At 37.9% G+C, this 22,638-nt stretch overlaps 1 protein-coding gene across 1 annotated transcript in view; it reads left to right on the top strand.

The window, feature by feature from the left end:
• The window catches only part of COL12A1 (collagen type XII alpha 1 chain), a 136,094-nt gene that overhangs the window by 30,631 nt on the left and 82,825 nt on the right, over positions 1-22,638 (top strand). The window contains exons 13-17 of the mRNA XM_027768180.1: positions 28-300; positions 10,372-10,644; positions 19,889-20,155; positions 20,546-20,738; positions 22,033-22,154. Of these exons, the coding sequence (XP_027623981.1) occupies positions 28-300; positions 10,372-10,644; positions 19,889-20,155; positions 20,546-20,738; positions 22,033-22,154 (1,128 nt within the window). The remainder of the gene's footprint in view (positions 1-27; positions 301-10,371; positions 10,645-19,888; positions 20,156-20,545; positions 20,739-22,032; positions 22,155-22,638) is intronic.

Raw genomic sequence — 22,638 nt, 5'->3', positions numbered from 1 at the left:
TTTTTTTTTTTTTTTTTTTTAATGAAGTTAGAGGGAATCCGAGAGATTTAAGAGTTTCTGATCCTACGACATCCACTATGAAATTGTCTTGGAGTGGAGCACCAGGAAAAGTGAAGCAGTATCTCATCACATACACTCCAGTGGCAGGAGGTGAAACTCAAGAGGTCACAGTGAAGGGAGATACAACCAATACTGTGCTGAGGAGATTAAAGGAAGGAACACAGTACGCCTTATCTGTGACTGCTTTGTATGCATCTGGGGCTGGAGACGCCCTTTTTGGAGAAGGAACAACACTTGAAGGTAATTACTATCATATTTCATGGAAACCTTTGAGCTCCTTTCTAGATCTACATCTGGGAAGCTTAAAATATTTCCAGAGAATGAAACCTAGAAATGTCTCTTAAAAGAGACAAACCTGTCTCTTAAAAGGAATTTATATTGCAAAATGCGTAATCATAAAACTGCCTGTTATTTAGAGATGTAGAATGTAAGTAACTGAAAACATTAAACTTGAAGTGTCTTAGGGGCTGAATGCAAGAGAAAGCTACAACAATCTATTTTTAGTGCTACGGAAGAATAGAAATGCAACATTCAGAGCAGGAAAGGACCTGGGGAAACATTTATGGGTGAAAAGGGTGTGGATTGCTGTCATTAGGTAGTCCTATCACCCAGTCCAGATTGGAGCCATTTTTTGACTTTTAGTTAAATCCTATTTTCATTCACCATGCATAAAGCATCTGTAATAGCTTCAGAAATATGAGAACCCAAGTTTCTGTCTATTCGCCTCTAAGTGACCTGTCAAAGTCAATTCTGTGTTAGACATTCACAGTTCACGTACTACTTAGAAGAAACCTTAACAAGATCAGAGTTATTTCTTCTGTTCTCTAGAGTTGTCAGAGCCTTCATTGTTCTCAGGAATTTTTGTGATATAATGGAAGTTTAGGTAATTCACCATGAGTAGTGTAAGGGAAAGAAAATACAAATTCATTTTAACCACAATGAGAATGGATTATTATGAGAATAGATTATATAAAACAACAACAAAAACTCTGGAGGATGACAATGATTTTCATTTAGTGCTATAGTTGGGGACCTAAATGGACTATTGGGGAATAGCTTTCCTTTTCTTTAACATTATATTTTATATGACTTTAAAAAATGATTATAGGAAAAGGTGAATCCAAAGGATCTTTTGTAATGTGAAATCATAGTGATATTAGAGAATCAAATTAGGTAATTATCCATCAAATTCAATGGATCCAGATCTCAGAGGATTACAGATATGGAAATTGTCAGGGACAAGGCATACAGTAGGCAGTTCAAGAATTAATAACAAACCAAAATACATATAGTCTAATAAAAAAAAACGGCCATCAAGAGTTCGATCACAATAGTCCATGAAATCTGTTTTTGGAAGAGGTTTAAACTGAAGATTAAATACCAGTGCATAAAATTCCTAAAAGAGCTCCTGTTGTGCTACTTAGCTGGATGGCCTTGAAATGTCCCTTAATCCTTCTGAGTTTATCCATCTGTAAAGAGGGAAAGATCATCTTCCTTTTCCCCCCAGGGTTATTGCGGACCTCAAATGGGAGAATATAATAAATTGAACTCTTTGGGAATTAAAATACCATATGTATATGAAATTCATCAAGAGGAACCAGTATAGTAACACTAGAACTAATATCTAGGGGCCGACAGACAGTGCAGTGGTTAAGGCAGTGGACTCTCACATGACGCACCAGACTTTGAGTCCCCGACCTCGTGGATTGCTTTCTCACTATAACCACCTACCCCCATCTCTCTCTAGTGAGCACACATGCCATGGAGCAAATTAAAATAAATAAATAAATAAAATTAAATACATTTTTTTAAAAAAAGAACTAATATCTATAGCATTAGTAATATTTCAGTGGTATTGATTAGGTACCTGAACATTCTGAAAAGAGTAAGGCAATGGGAATTGTCTTAACTACAGAGACATAATCTAAGCAAAGTATGTGCTCTTTACATTTGGAGCAACATCCAGAATTTTGGAAAAGTTTTTCCTTTTCTTTTGATAGTCTTATTTTCTAATACTTTACACAGGCATTCAGCATAGATTTCTTATAGGACTTTTTAAAAGAATAAACTTTCAATCTTTTACTTTTTACAGAATATGTCTAGATTTTTTTTTTGTTTGTTTTTGGACCAGTTTTTGCTATAGGGCGCATATACTCGCCAGAGAGATGGAGAGACAGAAAATGAGATATCCCTCCACCCCAGGGGGTATGGCCACACCACAATCCCTTCTCCTCCATCCTCTCCTTGGGACTTTAGGTACATATACACATATTCCTGGCGACCTGAGATTCAAACTTCCAGGTCTAGGACTTGAACAGCCAATGACCATGTGGGAGTCCAGTGCCTTAACCATTGTGCCATCTGCTGGCTCCTAGATTATTTATTTTTGTAAAACTTTCTCTGTAAGTTGTATCTCGGTAATAATTCAGTAGTTTTTATTCTCATTATATCTTTAAACTTCCTGTTTTTTGTCTAAATTTTCTTGCTTTTAAAACTATATTCATATTCAGTCAAAACTTTTCTAATTCTAAAAATTAAAGCACTTTCTGGCAAGAATAATATGTTAAAAATCATATATATAATGAAATTGCATTTTAAAATTTTACACCAACGTATTTTATTATGTTTTGATTTTTTTAGGTCAGATAAGTAGCTAAATTGTTTACAATTTCCTACTTTTGTGCAAGTGATATAGAAAATCTACCTACTTGTATGTATGTGTGAGTGTACATATTGATGTGTACACACGCATTTGCTCAAAAATTGTCACTAAAGGAGATACATAGTAAAATAAATTTTTAAAAATTTCTGTGTTCCATTCCCGAAAAGAAGGAAAGTTAATTTGCAAGTTTGCTTACAAAGTGTTAGTTCATTTTTACCTGATTGTAAGTTAAAAACATTCTTTTCCAGGGCCAGCAGATAGTGTGGTTAAGGTATTGGACTCCATGTGGTCAACCATGGTTCAAGTCCTGGATCTGGCGTCTTGAAAATCACGCCAGGTGTGTGTGCGCATGCCCAAAATCCCAGCAGGAAGATGGAGAAGAAGGGGTTGTGGCATGACTATCCCCTCCCCCCCTCGGGGGGTGTGATTTCCCACTTTACCTCTCACGGTCTCTCTCTGTTTCTGTCCAGCAAGCGCATGTGCCTATGGCAGAAACCTTAAATTTTTTTTTCTTCCAGTTAATCCTAAAGTTCTTTAGTGTGAATGGATTACAAAAAATGCTGTCAACCTGATTTTATGAACATATTTATCCTATTGCATTATGTGTGGTAAACTTGACAAATATGTGAAAGCATAGTTGTGACTAAATTAAAATAATAGAAGATTTTGCTCCTGGTTATTCCATTTCATTTTATTATATTAATACAGCCAAATCCACATACCATATACAGGAATAGGATATGATGGTAAATGCAGGGAGTGGAAAGCCTAGAAACAGAGCCAGGCCACTGCTTTTGAGGGCTGCTGTTTTTCTAATCTGTTTTTCTCTTGGGAGAGGAGGTGGTAAGAGCAGACCTTGAAGGAATGTTTCTCCTATCCAGAAGTAGGGTGTCAGCTGGTAAGAGTATTCTGTAGGTTGAAAATTTTATAGATTATCTCAAGTACATTGTGGCTTTTGATGATTAAAAAAAGTTTATTTATTTATTATTTTTTTTGTTTTGTTTTTAAATATGCAGTGTGGTCTACAACCATCCTTTCCCTAACCCAAATCTGTTTCTTAGTACTTTTTTTTTTTCTCTGAAATGCAGCCAATGATCAGAAAATTCCCTTGTCTCTGGAAGAGAGATTTATTAGTATTGGCAGTGGGGAAGTTCATGGTTGGCTGTAGTACTCTATTCAGTAGAATCACAAAGGCAGAGTTTATTACTATTTTAGATCCAAACTTCGGAGGACTCTGAGCACAGACCGTTAGGTTTGATTTACATTGTTTTTCTTCCCAGTTGTTATTATTAAAGTAGATTGACTCAGTATCATTCTTATGACACTGCTGTACATGTCAATGCACTTTAAGTTTTCATAGAATCCTTTGTTGTCACTGTTATTCTTTAGAGAAGAAACCCTACTTTTATAAATCTGCTTAAAAACCTCTAAATAAATAGTGCTTATTTTAATTCAGATATTTAGTATACATGAATGAAAATTTCAGTCTGGAAATAATATAGTTCTTTTAAAAAGTTTTTGAGTGTTGTTTTTGACTGTGGAAGAAATGATTTTTCAGTATTTCTTTGTTCCAGTTGCTATAGCAACTTGCCAACGTTGTAGACATGAATGGGTTTCCTACAGATCAAATCAAGCTAACTCAGTTGACATTTTGTTACAATGAGGGTTTTAGCACATCACAGGAATTCTGCATGACGTTGAGTAACTGAGGGCCTCTCCAAGATGGGCTGAACAAGGCTTCTGTGTTCTAGGCTTTATTGCTGTCTCATAATTTGAAAAATCAAACATTTTGGGTATAATAACTCTGACATTACCAGGATACTTTAGCACAATTACTAACAGTTATTCATATTTCCTTTTCTGTGAATTAATTGCTCATCAGAGAAAAATCTAAATCAAGTTGGAGAGATAATAATTATGGAAGAAAACTTTTTGCTCATGTAGCCTTGAGGTTGAATGGTAATTTAATTCAGAGATTTTTAAAAACTGCTAGTTGTTTAATGTACCTGAGTTAACTTATCAGTAGTGAACTTTGTCCTTTAGAGTGGTGGCTTTAATTCATTGGTTGTAAATCAAGTGTATTTCCACGTGAATGTTTTCCAGGAGCAGGTCTTCTGCTGTGGAAAGTTGGATGACTTTTGAGCTGAGCTCTAACGGAAAAGACAAATTGATTTAGAAAAGAGTTTACATTACGTTTTCAGTTTAACTTCTATTTTTGAAAGTGGCATATGAAACTCAATGAAAGCTGACTGGAACAATCTATAAGATGAAATACAGTTTCATCTCATGATGATTAATTTTTCAGTTATCGTCATTGGCTAATTCGTGTTATAATTATATTTGAATTGGATGCTAATTTACTTTTTAGAAAGTAAATGGAAAAAGGCTAAGGAAACAGGAAAATTACTTACATGAGGCATTAGTTCTTTGGTCTGGTATGTGGAAAAAAGCAGTGAATAAATCAACCCTTGTGAAATGCTCAGATCATGAGAAATGCACCTGTCTGAAGTACTTCCCGTAGTAGTAGCAGAGACTCATGCAAGCAGGAACTGGAAAATTGCCTTTTGAATATATATGAATAGGTTTTATAATCAGAACAGAAACACTGAGTACCACCACTTTAAAGTCTGATAGAATTTGTGCCTTTCTGACAGCAGAAATGCATTGTTATTCCTTATACTTATGCAGGTAAGAACAGGCAATATGAGAAAACCATTGGGATAGAATCAAAGGAATAAAATGGAAGGCATATCATCATTATAGAAAATGACCGATTTAAAACAATTGCCAGGTGGGGCAAGCCAATGGCATAACGGTTACATTGCTGGACTCCCACATGGTCCCACTCCGGTTTGAGTACCAGAGCGGATGACTTGAAACTCATGCCAAGCACATGTGTATCCAAAATGCCTAGAGGAGAGTGGAGGAGAAGGGATTGAAGCATGGCCATCTCTCCTGGGTGATTTCTCACTTTCTGTCTCTCCAGTGAGTCCATGTGTCCTATAGCAAAAATCTCTCTAAAAATAATAAGTTAAAAATATTGCCAAAAATTCTATTACTAGACATAAAAGTAATATACAGAAAGCACAGGCTTATAGTCCAGGCCAGAAAAAAGCAATGACTATGAGACTATGTATTATTGAAAACAATGTCACAAAGGTAAAAAGCTGAACAAAGCTAGCACCAAGTCTTGGGACAGAGGGAGAACAGGAACTCAAGGGAGTGGACAGCTGCTAGAGCAGCAGACCCAGGCTCTGGGAAAGGCAATGACAAAGTGGCAAAGTCCCCTGGAGTGGTGTTTTGTTTCCTGCCTCTGTCTCTAGTCTTCCCTTTTGAGGGGAAGAGGCTGGAAAGAGGCCACAGATTGGTCTTCTGGCATCTTTACTACCTTATTTATCTTCCTTCTCTCTTTTTTCTCAGTTACTCTAAAAAAAGACTCTTGCCCCAAACCTGACCTAACCAAATTAAACCAAATCAAAACAAGCCAAACCAAATAATCTTTTTTTATAGTTAGTAATGTCTGGAGTTCTTTACATTGAAGACAAAAGGACAAGGATAATATATAAAACGGAGCAAATGCCTGGCTAAGGAACACTTTGATTAAACCTCATTCACATGGAAATGTGATCAACTCTTTTCTAAGAAGAACCTGTTGAGAACCATTTCCTTTCAAGACAGGATGGAGGAGAAAAGAGAGCAGTGAATATTTCACAAATTATGGGGTGGAAAGGGTATAACAAGAAGCTTAAATCGGCTTCTCAGTTCTTCGAGGAGGTTCAGCTATGACGTCATCTCACTCGCTAAAGAGGTGCTTTGTTGTGGTCTCAAAATCATGTGATATAAAAACCACCAAGCGGTCCTACGTACTAGGGCATTACTATGTCCAATAATATTGACCAGTTTTGCTTCACCACGCCTGCCTTTGTTTTGAAGGGGCAAGCGAACTTTCCTAATGTGTGTCTCTCTAGACCTCAGAAAGAATCAGAAAGAGGAGAAAAGAAAGACATGGGGAAAAGACTAAAGAATTTTGGAGAAATTAGAACCACAGGGCAGACTTTAAAGATTTTTAGAAAGCATCAGTATTTAGGCACTTACCCAGATATTCTGATTGAATTGATTTGGGCAGGGCCTAGTTTTTGTCTCTCCTGGCAATTCAATGGATCTGATGAAGTCCAGTGATTTTGCTGTTGAAGGACCCAGGGACCTCAGAGGTGACATTGCCTGTTTGTGGCCTGCTCAAAGGTTGCAATGATTAGTCTCAAGCCAAGACCAGCCTGGCTAACTTGCCAGGCTTCACGTTCCAACTGTACCATGGGTTGCAACCCGGTTGCTATGTTCTTTGGTAATTTAATGTTTGGCCAAACCAAGAGCTCATTCTTATTTGTTTATTTAAAGTCTATTTATTTATTTATTTATTTATTTTATGGCGGGGGGGAAGAGAAAGAGAGAGAAAGAGAGAGAGATAGCACTTTATAGGCTCTTCATACCATGATCCATTTTCAGCCTCATCTTGTCTAGGATTTTATGGGCACACATGTGGCCAGGCATATTCAGGAAGGTCTTAGGACATCAACCTGGAACTTTGCCATGTGGGTAACCCTTACAACAGCATCATGTTTTACCACTGAGATACTGTGGCCTCCAAGATCCCATTTTTAAAAACTTCAAGGGTTATGGGTCCGGTAAACTTGTCATGAGTACACCATATTCTAAAACTTCTAAAGTTTAATGCAACAGATAGAATAGTCACAATCTTCCTAAATTTTTTTGAGAGAAAAATTATCAATGTGTTTGAGAATGGTACAAACTTAATATTTAGAAGTACTTTTATCAGACTCACAGATTGTGCCTTTATATACCTCAGGTAGGAACTATAATTTTTATAGGATTTTCTTCTGTGATTAAGGATTTACTCAGTGTTCATTCAAGTTAGTGTTGTTACATCATAAATTAGAACTTGGGAATATTTTTCAGTCGATATTTTGTTTGTATCTTAAAATTCGCTCTTGGAGGGACCAGCAGTTAGTGTAATGGCTATGTCACTGGACTCCCATGTAGTTGACGGCGGTTCGCATCCCGGACCTGGTGGCTTAAAAACTCACGCCGGGCGCATGTGCGTGCATGCCCAAGATCCTGAGAGAAGAATGGAGGAGAAGGGATTGTGGCATGGCCATCCCCTCTGGGGAGTAATTTCTCGCTTTCTATCTCTCTGTCTCTCTCTGTCTGTCTGGCGAACACACGCGCCCTATAGCAAAATCCTCTAAAAAAAATCACTCTTGAAGATTTACTAGATATATGTAAACATGGCAAAGATCTTTACTGAGACTTTACTAGTGTTTTGTTCTGGTTTTATTGGTCTTGAGAGAGTTAAAAAGCTGATTAGGTCCATGGAGAGACATGTCTAGGGAAGTAGATTCCTTTAAGCTCAGAAATGTCTCTGTGAATGTACTTTTGCTTTAACCACAATTCTTCTCTTATTTTTCTCATAGTGAAATCATTAGCCTGTGTTTGTAAGATTGATGTCTGTTGTTATGGAAATAAATAACATTACAAATTCAGCACTGCAGAAAATATGGGAAAAAACAGGCTGAGAAGCACAGCCTTTGGGAATTAGTAGAAGTAATATAGATGTAGAAGAGGAAATTATTGTTTGTAAATCATTCTAGTATTATTGTACCGTGAGAAAACATTCCCACATTCTAGCTAATTCCATTTTTCTTATACGTTTTTGAAATATCACTAATGCAATATTTAGCTCCTTTAAATTCAAAGTTGCATTAAAGTGAGTGCATTCTGTAGCAGCCGTTCTAAGAATAATATAGAAAGTTAGAAGAGGATCATACGAAAGAGAAGTTTATCAGACAACAGAAAAACACATTGCACACTTAAACCTTAGAGACTAGTTGTTGGGATAGCAAGTATAAAAACAAAAAAATAAGAACAACAAGACAATATCCAAACTAAACCAAAACCAAATAGCTTGAAATTACACTTTTATATTTCTTCAAGGAAGGAAAATAAACAGGTTTTTGGTCATTTAAGTAACAAATACAGTTAAAGATGATATTCACTTGAGAATTCGCCTCAAGTACTGAGAGAAAAAAGTCAACATGTTCTTTAAAATAAATATCCTTAGTCTCAATGAAATATGTAACTAATTTCCTTCCAGAGCTAAGATGTTCTGTCAGTAGTTAAAGTTATTTATAATAGAGTTAGAATTTTCCATTTGGACTTGGGGTCTGGTAGGCCGCCCAGCTTCTGTTTTACTTATTTTCCCCTCTAAATTCAACCATATATGATACGTTTTTGTGCAAATAGCTTTGTTTTTCATTCATTGTTATCTTTGCTTTTTATGCTGAAATTTAATTAATTACGACTAGGTTTTTTTTTTTTTTTTTTTTTTGTGAGAGGTTTGTGCTATAGGGCGCGGGTACTCACCAGAAAGGCAGAAAGAGACAGCAAGATACAAAGAAAGAAATCACCCTCTGGGGAGATGGCCATGCTGCAATCCCTTCTCCTCCATTCTTCTCTCAGGATCTTAGGCATGAACGCACACGTGCCTGGAGTAAGTTTGAGCCACCAGGTCCAGGACTCAAACTGTGGTCGACTACATGGGAGTTCAGTGACATAGCCATTACGTCAACTATTGGTCCCAATTATGACTAGTTTTAAAGTATACTTTTTTTTTTTTTTTTTTTTTTTTACTATTTTAGTCGAGTTAAATAATGGCCTGCAAAATTCTTGTGAGAACATTGTATATCATTTGTTTAAATATACAATTACTGGTAAAATGTATGCTGAAAAATCAGATAATTTTACATTTATGTCATACCATGGCATTAAACCCTACTAAATGTTGCCAATATAAAGTGACCTGTATATTTATCTTACATTTAAAATATGGAAAGTGAGAGTTTTATTGTAGGACATCTGTGTGTCCTATTAAGTTGAGGTTTTCATATTTTTCCATTGGGGTTGCAATTTTTTTTTTTTTAATGGAAGAGCCAAAATTTAGTAGCAGACGTTTTCGATCAGCTAGAAATAGTGGTGTATTTTGTTTTGATGACTAATCACTTTTAAGTTTTTCAGAAGAATTGGTGGGTTTTAGTTTTATTAGGATTAAGCTATAGTGAAAGTTTGCATTTCCACTTTGTTAACTGCATGAGCAAATTAAGCTCTCACCGAAAACAACAGTTGGAATTGAGGTTTGCAAAAGACATGACACTGTTGACGTTATTATAAATTATATTGAAACTGAACTTATTTAAAATAGATCAGAGAAAAAAACATCATGGTGAGGAAATAAATGCCTTGTCAAACAATGGGTATGTTATAAGGCAGACCGAGTTGTGGTAACATTTGAGATTTGGACACTTGTTTTCCTTTGGAGAATTTTTTTAGGCGTGTACTCCGAATTTGAATGCCATTCTTGTCCTGAAGGACCTTACAATCTAACTGCACATATGGGGGGTAAAGCTGATAGGAATGAAATCTAATTCTGAAGTTTTCTTTCATCAGTCAAAACAGGACAGAAAGCTCAGCAAGAAGACAAGCTGAGTTCGAATCAGAATGTCTATTGGGATAAATGAATATTTAAATATCTGGTAGACAGTTAAAACAAAATGATTCCTCTTTAATTTGTCTCCTAGAACGTGGTTCACCTCGAGATTTAGTTACTAAAGACATCACTGACACATCAATTGGGGCTTATTGGACATCTGCTCCTGGAATGGTTCGTGGTTACAGGGTCTCGTGGAAATCACTTTATGATGATGTTGAAGCTGGAGAGAAAAATCTTCCTGGAGATTCAATTCATACTGTGATAGAAAATCTGCAGCCAGAGACCAAATACAGAATTTCAGTATTCGCAACTTACAGCAGTGGAGAAGGAGAACCTTTGACTGGAGATGCCACAACTGAAAGTAAGTAACATCATTGTGTTTGGCTGTGTGTCGGTGCCAACTATTATCTATTAGCATGAGTGACGTGCAGTTTAATCATTTGAATTTTTAAAAAAATTTGTTATGGGGTGTGTGCACTTACCAGAGAATGACAGAGAGGGAGAGAGGGAAGGAGGGAGGGAGAGAGGAGAGAGAGAGAGAGAGAGAGAGAGAGAGAGAAAGAGAGAGAGAGAGAGAGAGAGAGAGAGAGAGAGAGAGAGAGAGAGAGAGAGACACACTCCCGAGAGGGTTTTGCTTGTAGGACAGACATGACTCAACAATGGCTGACACTGTATTTCCCCCTTTTTTTTTTTTTTTTTTTAAAGGTTTTTTGCCATGGAGTGCTTGTCTTCATCAGAGAGACAGAAAGACAAAGAGAGGGAAAGTGAGAGATTACCCCTAAGGAAAGGGGATTAGTCACACTGTAATCCTTTCATTCTCCTCCTAGGATTTTGGGCATGCCCGCACACATGCTTGGTGTGATTCTCAAGCCATTAGATCCAGGACTTGAACTGCAGTTGGCCAAGTGGAAGTCCAGTGCCTTAACCACTATGCCACCTGCTGGCCTTGCCATTGTGCTTTTCATGCTGCTGGATCTGGGACTCAAACTGTGCAGTTGACTCTGTGGGATCCAGTACCTTACCCCACCACACCACTGGCTGGCCCTGAATTTTTAAAAAATTTATATGATGAATGAGCACTGAACCATTAGAATCTTTGAATAATTTAGTTTAAATTAAATTTATGTTAATAGATAGAAAATAATTAGACTTTGTAAATGCCAGACATCTTTCAACTACCTATATTTGTCTGCCTTTTTTATTTTTTTCTGGTAGAATAACCAACTAAATAGGATATCCAACTAGTAAAAAAAAGATCAGGATTCGTGGAGACAGAGATTAGACCCATTTACATAACCTTCTTTGAGTCTCAGCTTTCTAATCTGTAGAACGAAGGTATTAAATCTTGTCTCTTAGAGCTGTTGTGAGAATTAAATGAAATAAGGATGTACAAAAGAACATTTGAAGATATATGCTACAAAGATGTACAGTGATTAAATGTAAATAAAACAAGAAAATAAGGTTAAAAAATATGATTGATAAATAATCAATGACTAATAACATGATTATCACACAACCAAGACCAAGCCTAGGTACTTTATTTCTATTATATTTAATAAGGTATACTCAAAAGCCTATTCAATTTCCTGGTGGCTAAGACTTACCTCAACATTATCAATATTCTTTTTCTTTCTTTTTTTTTTTTTTTTGAGAGGTTTTTGCTATAGGGTGCGTGTGATCGCCAGAAAGACCGAGAGAGACATAGAGACAGAAAGCAAGACATCACCCCCCAAGGGGGATGGTCATGCCGCAATCCCTTCTCCTCCATTTCTCCTCTTGGGATTTTGGGCATGTACACACACGTGCCCAGTGTGACTTTTTTTTTTTTTTGAGAGGTTTTTGCTATAGGGTGCGTGTGATCGCCAGAAAGACCGAGAGAGACATAGAGACAGAAAGCAAGACATCACCCCCCAAGGGGGATGGTCATGCCGCAATCCCTTCTCCTCCATTTCTCCTCTTGGGATTTTGGGCATGTACACACACGTGCCCAGTGTGACTTTTTTTTTTTTTTGAGAGGTTTTTGCTATAGGGTGCGTGTGATCGCCAGAAAGACCGAGAGAGACATAGAGACAGAAAGCAAGACATCACCCCCCAAGGGGGATGGTCATGCCGCAATCCCTTCTCCTCCATTTCTCCTCTTGGGATTTTGGGCATGTACACACACGTGCCCAGTGTGACTTTTTTTTTTTTTTGAGAGGTTTTTGCTATAGGGTGCGTGTGATCGCCAGAAAGACCGAGAGAGACATAGAGACAGAAAGCAAGACATCACCCCCCAAGGGGGATGGTCATGCCGCAATCCCTTCTCCTCCATTTCTCCTCTTGGGATTTTGGGCATGTACACACACGTGCCCAGTGTGACTTTTTTTTTTTTTTGAGAGGTTTTTGCTATAGGGTGCGTGTGATCGCCAGAAAGACCGAGAGAGACATAGAGACAGAAAGCAAGACATCACCCCCCAAGGGGGATGGTCATGCCGCAATCCCTTCTCCTCCATTTCTCCTCTTGGGATTTTGGGCATGTACACACACGTGCCCAGTGTGACTTTTTTTTTTTTTTGAGAGGTTTTTGCTATAGGGTGCGTGTGATCGCCAGAAAGACCGAGAGAGACATAGAGACAGAAAGCAAGACATCACCCCCCAAGGGGGATGGTCATGCCGCAATCCCTTCTCCTACATTCTCCTCTCGGGATCTTGGGCACGCACGCACACGCGCCCAGCGTGAGTTTTAAGCCACCAGGTCTGGGACTCCAATGGCAGTGGACTATGTGGGAGTCCAACAATGTAACCATTACTCCATATGCTGGTTACAATATGCTTTCTTATGAATAATTATGAATAATCAGTCATCATTTAATATCACCTGGAAGGTGAAGGATGTGTCGAGATTTCTTAATTCTCTTTCCTTTAAAGTCATTTGCTAGAGTGGTAATTACGAGTCAGTTCAGATTTAGCAGTTGTAACATCCCCCACTTTGGGGGGATGAAAAAATACTTGGGGAATCTTTGTACCTCCTGCTCACTTTAGCTATAATTCTAAAACTGCTCTAAAAAATAAAATCTATGAAAAAAACAAAACCAGGGGACAAGCAGGTGGCATGGTGGTTAAGGTGCATGGCAACCACGGTTTGAGTCCCAGACCGGGTGGCTTGCTTTCTAACTTTTCTTCTCTCTTTCTCTCTCTGTGTGTCTCTCTCTGGTCAAATTAAAAAAAATATATCTAATAAAATAAATGAATGAATAAATAAAATCAAGTAATTCTTTAAAAAGAAAAAAACAAATCAAGTCAACCAGAACAAACAATCAAGTGTTAAGCATGGTCATGTCTAAGTATTCGTAGGAGGAGACTTTATTCCTTCTGTTGCAGGACAATTTTAGGAAAAAGGGAGAAAGGGAGCATTCTTGCATATCTTTCTATTTGAAAGGAGAGGAATTTGGTTATTTTTCTGGCAAAGGAAGACAGAGGGAAATGCCATGAGTAATTTTAGCTAAGTCCTATATCCTGATTTCAAGCTGTCCTTAAATTAAAATCTTTTGGTTTGAATTGTCTGAGGGATTCATTTTCTTTTTGTCACTGGCAAGTTCAGTTGGATCTAAGTTTAAATTCATCTTTAAATCAAGCAGATTTAAAAAATCAAAATCAAAATCCTTGTAGGATATGTGAAAAAGTGTAATTTTCAGATGTTCACATGATTGGTTTCTATGGTAGTAAATGAAAGCTTGTGTCTGGAATATAGTGGCTGATACAGTTTAAGAAACTGTCAGAAATTTATTCTTTATTTTTGGTGGAAATTCATTTGTCATAAAGACAAGCCGTATTATAAACTTATGCCAAATGTGACACATAGCTAAATTTATTTGTAGGGGTAAGGATACAATTCATATGTCTGAGAAATTATAAAAGTATATGCATTTAGAGGGAATTAAAATGTTATCCCCAACTGTGTCTTTTTCCAAAAGTCAGAGACCTCAGATAATTCTTTGGGATTAAAAATCTCTACAAGGGTCTTTAGAAAAACAAAAACAAAAAAAACCCAAAAAACTATCTTGGGGGCCAGCAAATGGCATAGTGGTTATGTTGCTGGACTTCCACATGGTCATGGTCAACTGCAGTTTGAGTCCTGGACTTGGTAGCTTGAAACTCACACTGGGCACTGTGCGAGCATGCCCACGATCCTGAAAGGAGAATGGAGGAGAAGGGATTGGGGTGTGGCCATCTCCCCGGCAGATGACTTCTCACTTTCCCTCTCACTGTCTCTCTGGCAAGTGCACACATCCTAAGGCATAAACCTCTTTAAAATACCCCCAAAACCAACAAAACAAAACAAAACAAAACAAATAAAAAAACAAACCCCAAATCTCTACATAGAAGGTGTTTTATCCCAAAAGCAAATACATTAATGAAAGTGGTAGACTTTTCTGTCTTAAAAGATATTTAAGAAATTTCCAACATTTCTTGGCTAATAGATGACTTAAAGGTAGCAAACGGGGCCGGCTGTGATGGCAGAGCAGTAATGCGGTGCTCTCATGCTGAAGCCACATGGAAAGTTCCAGGCTCTTGGCCTGAGGTTTCCACTCTATGCCGGGTTCCTACGATTCTGGCTGGCTGAGCTGGGGAGATGATTGTGGCGTGAAGACTCTTTTGGGGATGGCTGTCTCTTTCTGTGTCTCTCATTCTCACGGAAGAAGTAAATACATAAACTTAAAGGTTAGTGAATGGAAAATGCTCTTTAGAGCTAGGAGCAGATCTGAGAGGAATGGAAGATTCAGTTTTTAGAGTATATAAACATTATTCAAACATCTAAGTAATTAAAGTGATGGAATGACCCTTTCTTTGTTCTACTACCATGTTGTGGTTGTTGGATTTTAATTTATTCTCTGTGTGGAAAGGAAAGTCATTTAGAAAGCACTCTCAGAAATCTGAATGAGAACTGGTATTTAGGTGGTGGGTGAATCCCAAGGTGTGGAAGACTTAGAGAATCATTGGGTTAGGCTTGTAGAGTTTCATTTATGCTTCCAAAGGAGCATTTTGGAAACCTTTTGGATCGCTTTGACCTGAAACTATGGGACATGGTACGAAGACTGCTGATGCAGTCCCACAGAGGGACAACTTTCCATTGTGATGCCTGGCAGCCGCTGCAGCCGTGGTACAGTGGGTGTTGGAAGGGATCTAGTGAGCTACTAAACACAAAAAGAACTTGCAGTGTCAGACAGTGTTACAACAGGCATGTGGCATACCTAAGGATGATTTGAAAAATACAGCTTTATAGTTGTGAGAGACCAACAAGGCTTTTGTTTCCTTCCTAAAATTCAGTTTCCCATTAAAACTAGAGTGAGATATATTCTGTACTTTATCTAACTTCTAACTTCAATCCCCTAATTTTAAAGAGTTCATTAAAAGCAGAATATATATATATGTGTGTGTGTGTATATATATATAGAGAGACAGAAAGCAAGAAATCACCCCCCAGGGAGAATGGCCATGCCACAATCCCTTCTCCTCCATTCTCCTCTCAGGACCTTGGGCATGCATGCATGTGTACCCAGAGTATTTTAAGCCTCTGGGTCCATGATTTGAACTGTTGTTACTATGTGGGAGTTCAGCCATGTAACCATTATACTATCTGTTGGTTCCCAAGAGGCAGGAATATAATTGAGGTCCTTGGAGCATGTCAAGGTATGAGATACAGCATTTGGCTGTTATTAACATATCTAAATTTGGAAAGTTTTTGAAGTTTGGGACCCTAGTATTTTGGGAACATAGGCTTCTTTTAATATCAAAACTCATAAGATTAAAATTTCTGTTTTTCTCAACTCCGAGTTCTATGAAGTTAGTCTGAGAAGTTTTTATTAAAGATGTCTTGTTTCACTGAGTAAAAATTTAAGAGGTGGAAACAAAAGCTCAGAAAATATATTTTAGCACAACTCCTTCTAGAAAGTGTTAGGCACCCATTGATTTACTGCTTGTCATAATTGGTGATGATAATAATCCACAGAGATTATTGTTCTGTATACTATTTTTTTCCATTCTTTTTTCAAAATTCTAATGACTTTACATTTTTGTTTGAAAATACATACACACACACACACACACACTAACACACTTATGCACACACACTTTAATAGTTCACTCACCTGGAGAATACTGATAGAGAATTGAGGATTAGTCTGAATAAATTTTAGAATTTTTAGAAAGTAATAGATTGGGCTGAGCCTTCTCTTAGTTTCTTTAAGCCCTAAAATCTAAACAATAACAACAGGGGAAATATTGCCACCAATTTACTCTTGGTTGATACTAATATCTTTCATGTGTGAGAAACATAATTTGAAACTGTAGATTATCTTTACTTATTTATCATTCTTACTTTTGTCCTTTATATCTAGCGTATCTTCCTTTTTTTTTTAATAATGAAAGAAAAGCTGCTTGATAACTGATTGATGCTGTTAATTTTTATTTATTTTTCTTTTCTGTGTTTCATCTTGGATAGTTTCTATCATCTTGTCATCAAATTCCCTAAGCATCTTTTTTTCTGAAATTCCAATCTGTTTTAAATACCATCATGTGGGTCTGGCTCTGTGGTGCAGGACTGGTATGCTGCTCAGAAGAAACTGGATCCCACATGACTGCAGCTCACGTCCCTGGCCCCACCCTCCTGAAACATGCTGAGCACACACATGAGTGCCCCAGGTCCAAGGGGCTGGAGGACCAGAGGAAGGGAACGGGGTGTGATCAGACACTGTGGGGGTGCTCCTCTCTAACTCTTGTGTACATGCACACATGTTTTATCATGCAAATAGAAAAAAAATCTTCCTGTGGATTTTTTCATCTCTACAACTTTGATTTGAGTCTTTATATAAAATATTCTAGCTCTCTACTTAATATGCTCAATCTTTATTTTATTACAATTAACATATGACATGTAGTAATAATAACTGTTTCATTGTCTCTTTTAACTAATTCTGTTGCATACATAATTTCTAGTCCTGTTTCTATTGACTGACTTTCCTTCTTTTCTTTTTTTAATTGCCAGATGATGTGTGCACTCACCAGAGAGACAAGATAGATGTGTCTACATAGAAAGAGTGCGAGGGAGAGGGAGAAGGCACCTGCCTCTGGGATGTGCTCACACTGCAATCTGTTCTCCTCCACTTCTGCATCCTGCTGGGATTTGGGACATGCACACACATGCACCTGGCCTGTTTTTCAAACCACCAGTGTCAGAATTTGAACTGCAGTCGACCATATGGGATCCAATTCTCTTAACAGTTAGGCTAGGGGGCTAGCCCCCCACTTTTCTTCTTATTATCTGTTATCTTAGTCAGCTTGAGCTGCTGTGACAAAATACTATTGTCTGAGTGACTTAAACAACAGAAGTGTAGGGACCAGCAAATGGCGTAGTGATTTTGCAACTGGACTCCCACATGGCTGACAGCAGTTTGAGTTCTGATCCAATGACTCAAAACTCACGCTGAGCATGTGTACTTGTGTGTCCAAAATCCCAAGAAGAGAATAGAGGAGAAGGGATTGCAGCATGGCCATATCCCTTGGGGGTGATTTCTTGCATTCTGTCTCTGCCTCTGTCTCTCTCTGTCTCTCTGGTGAGCACATGCGCCCTTTAGGAAAAATCTCTCTAAAACACAAACAAAAACAACAGAAATTTATTTTCTCACAGTTGTGAAGGTTGGAGACACCAAGATCAGGATTTTTGCAGGGTTATTTTCTTGTGGGGGCTTGCTTCCTGGCTTTTAGTCAGTCACCTTCTCACAATGTCTTTGCATGGCTTTTCTTCAGCCTGTGTAAGCCTGATGAGAGAGTGAGAGACCTCTCTGGTGTCTCCTTCTCATATACAGACAGCAATCTGTGATTAGGGCCCAATAATTACAACCTCCCTTAACCCTGAATACCTCCCCCAGGATCCCCAGCTCCAATAGTATCACCTTAGGAGTGATGGCTTCAGCATATGAATTCAGGACTCAATCAATCAACCCATAACATGGGTCATAGTTTTTCCCATTTGGGAAAACCTTGTAATATTTATTAGATGCCTGACATTGTGAATTTTACTTTTGGAGTGCTGGATATTTTTATATCCTTACACATTTCTTAAACTTTGTTCTGGGATACAGTTAGTTTATTTGGAAATAGTTGGAGATTTCTGAAGCTTGCCTATAACTCTGTTTTAGTTTGGGGCTCATTTTTCCCCTTTATTGAGACAGAAACATCCTGATACTCTACGTGATATCCTGAGGGTTCTGAGATTTTCCTTCTTGGCTAAGGGGAACGTTTCTGACTCTGAGCTTTAGGAGTTGTTGCCCCTCCTTTTGGAAGCCGTTCTCTGGTTTGGGGTAGCTTCCTCACACATACATGCTAACAGTCTGGTGAAGACTCAAAGGGGGCCTTCTGCATATTTTTCAAGTGTTTTCTCTGTGGCACTCTGTCCTCTGCAGTCCTCGGTTCTGCAAGTCCTGGTTGCCTTGGTCTCCTCAGATTGCAACACTTTATGGTCAATAAAGGGAGACCATGAGGTCCATTTGGGTTCCCCTTTCTGTACTGTGGCTTGGGAGTCCTCTCCAATGAACCAGCTGGGGCAACGATAGAGCATGATTATTTCCCTCTGCTCTAAGGAATCACGGTATTGTTCTGATATCCAGTGTGGAAAACCATTGCTTCTTTTTCTTTCTTCCAAGGTTTTTCAGTTGTTTCAGATGGCTCTTGTCCATTTGAACATGAACATTTCTCTTAAAATCAGGAAAGATTCTTTGCTGGTTTTAAGGTTCCTTCAACATAATCTCTTTCTATAGAAAATCTTATGAGCTTTTGAACACTAAGTTTATTGAAATGAGTAAAATAATCCCTCTTATAAACTCTAATTATGTATGAGAAAAGGGATATTGTTGGCTGGGACTGTTTGGTGACCTGTTTTTTTTTTTTTGTCATCTGTTTTTGATAGTTGTTAATAATTATGATATATTACTAGATGATAATTTAATAAATATTGATTACATATTAAGCAAATTATATGCAAAAACCATTTACATATAGTACTTCCCAAGATAGTCAGTCTATACCAATTTACTTTTAGAGCCCTCGATCTAGTTTTATGTGTTGGAATTTCAGAGTCTGTTTTTTTTGTATTCATAGTGTTCCATGAACATGGAAATCACAAAGAATAGTCACTCTCGCTAGTAATTTATGAATTGCAACTGTTTCTGAGAAGACCTAAGTAAAATTTCTAACCTTGCATTTGTGATTTTTAAGTGTTCCTGCAGCATTGTTAAAACAATATTCTTTACAGATGGAAATATAATAAAAATTCAAAAGCCTAATCTCCGGAAACAAATGTTTTCCTTTACCAAAGTCTCTAGAATGAAAATAGGAAATCCCTGCAATATGAACTTCCATTTTTTAGTTATTAGCCACATAGAGAGAAAACATCTTATTGAGATTAGGCTCACACGCTATCGTGAATTTAAGAGACAACAACGTTAAGCAAGAAAGCTGTTCGTTTTGAAGAAACCACAGAGAGTTTCTTTTCATATCAGGAGGAGGTGGATATAGAGAGTTTATGTCAACATGGTCTACATGTTTCTTCCTTTTTTTTTTTCTCACAGTATCCCAAGATTCCAAGACTTTGAAAGTGGATGAAGAAACAGAAAACACGATGAGAGTTACGTGGAAACCAGCACCAGGGAAAGTGGTCAACTACCGAGTTGTGTATCGTCCCCGTGGGGGCGGGAGACAAATGGTGGCTAAAGTGCCACCCACAGTCACTTCAACGGTGTTAAAACGACTTCAACCCCAGACCACATATGACATCACGGTTCTCCCAATTTATAAGACAGGGGAAGGAAAGCTAAGGCAAGGATCAGGAACAACAGGTACAAAATGGCAGTTATTTATTGGAGGGAAAGTATAATCTTTTAAAAGAAAACTTTCATGTATGTACTTCACTAGTCAATGTTGAAAACAGATTCTGCAATAAACCAAATTAAAATGATTAGGTAAGATGCTTAGTTGCCATATTATTTTTTGTCACCTAGTTCCTGGTAAAATGATTCCATTTACTAATGCTCTAATGTTAACTGAACCTGAATTGTGAGAATCACCTATTTCTTAGTAGCACTTTGTTATCTGGACTTTTATTGGGCGTGATATCCTCTGCCACCAGACTTAGTCCTCTTTGTAAATAAACATTTTTGTAGGAGCTAAGGGAAAAACTCCAAGTCTAACCTTATTTATGATATTTAAATCTCTTTTTGTCTTTATAGCTTCTCGATTTAAATCTCCCAGAAACCTCAAAACATCTGACCCAACTATGTCAAGCTTCCGAGTGACTTGGGAGCCTGCCCCAGGGGAAGTGAAGGGCTATAAAGTCACATTCCACCCTACGGGAGATGACAGAAGACTGGGAGAGTTAGTGGTTGGACCATATGACAACACAGTTGTTTTGGAGGAACTTAGGTAGGAACAAACTACATTAGTGTTAAAAAATTGAATCAATTTGTGTTAAACTTTCAATAACTTACGTCACTTCCAGGCCTTACACAAATAATCCCTCATATATCTTTTTGCCAGCGAAGTATTTCTTTTCATTAATTGCCAGAGGGCTTATGCTCTTGCCAGAGAGAAATGTAGAGATGTGGGAGCAGGGAGGAAATCTCCCACTTCCCATGAAGTGTGGTTACACCATGATCTCCTCTCCTCCTTCCTGTTGGGATTTTACACATGCACGCACATATATCCAGCATGCTCCTCATATATCCAACATGCTCCCCAAGCTTCTGGGCTGGGATTCAGGCCATGGTCGGCTATGTGAAATCTGTCTCCCTTAACAATCAGGCCATGGAGCTGCCCCACCAGCCTAAGCTGCTTTATTTTGCTTGGTGTTAACGAGGTTGAGATTAGAATTTAGAGGCTAGTAACAGAATTAGGATTGAGTGGATTTTTTGGTAGTGTCTTAATGAGTTTTATTATTAAGTGGCCAGAAATGGTGTTTTTCAACATGCTGCTTTAAAAAATTAACATTCATTTTATATAATTTTACAAACATTCCAGCCATATAGATACGCGGATGGGTGTTGCTTGCCTTTTAGAGGGCTGGTGTGACTCATGCCGAGACCCTGAGTGTGAATTGTCCTTCAGTGTGACAACTGGGAGTGGGAAGGCAGAACTTTGAACTTGGTTCCAGCTGGCAGGAAGGATAAGGCTGGGCCGACTAAAGGTTTAGCTTCAGGCTGTGCAGTGGAGAGCAAGGAAGTTTGAGTTTGAACAGTGCTCCATATTCATTTTCGTAAAAAGAATGGACTACTGTGCCTCCCCTCTTGAAAAGTTTGCTCAACCGTTCATTTGATAATTTGAAATCTATGTAAGTGCTTGCTCTTTACTTTGATCAGAGTAGGGAGGATGAAATTTATTGAGCTATGAGCCAGGCATTCTCCTAGGTGCCTTATATTACCTCCAAGGTATAATCATTCTTTGTAAATCCCATTGCTTAGAAGCAATAGGAGTGAAGAACCTGATCTTTCGCATGTAGGGCAGCATGGTAGGGACTCTGCACCTGATAGAAAGGCAAGACAGTGAGTCCTAGATTATAAACTACAATGGGATGGAAATGATTTTCTTCTCTTACGATGTGTCACATTAGAAATTCTTCTGAGAGAAGATTTGTAAATCGAGATGGATGTCTTTAACAACGCAAAAAACATGGCCATCTGAGCCACTGGTTCATGCAGACTATATACTTTTAATGTTTCAGGGCAGGTACCACCTATAAAGTAAATGTATTTGGAATGTTTGATGGAGGAGAAAGTTCACCACTCGTTGGACAGGAAATGACAACCCTTTCTGACACGACTGTCATGCCAATTTTATCCTCTGGTAAGAAATTGAATTGCACTCCCCTAGGAAAACTTAGCATTGTGAAAGTGTCACAAATGTGAGCAGTTAGGTTGTCAGACAATGAAAAATGACTATACAATTTTCACAATAAACTTATTTAAATAGCTTGCTTACTTATAGAAACCTCTTTAAACATCCAGATAGCATACTTTCAATATATTTTTTTTGACTTCTTTTGTCAGCAGTGCATTAGTTACATAGTTTTTCATTATTTAAAAATGAGTTTTTGCTAAGCGTGGTTTTACACAGTTTTGCTCTTTTGGTGACTAAGATGCAGTTGTCTTTTGTTAGAGTAATTGCAGCAATGACTATTTTGGTTGGACAAGTAGAGTTAGGTTAGGTTATATAAATAAATGGGCAACCACAATTTAGGAAACAAAGTGGTAACATAAGTTTTTAGATTTTCTGCTCCTGCCACTATTATAGCCTTGATGTATGGGAAGCTAGTTTTTTTTTTTTTTTT

The sequence above is a fragment of the Tupaia chinensis genome, unplaced genomic scaffold (assembly GCF_000334495.1).
Source record: "Tupaia chinensis unplaced genomic scaffold, TupChi_1.0 Scaffold145685_1, whole genome shotgun sequence".
Taxonomy (NCBI): Eukaryota; Metazoa; Chordata; class Mammalia; order Scandentia; family Tupaiidae; genus Tupaia; species Tupaia belangeri.
The sequence above is the reverse complement of the archived record's forward strand: the minus strand, read 5'-3'. Positions and strand labels throughout refer to the sequence as shown.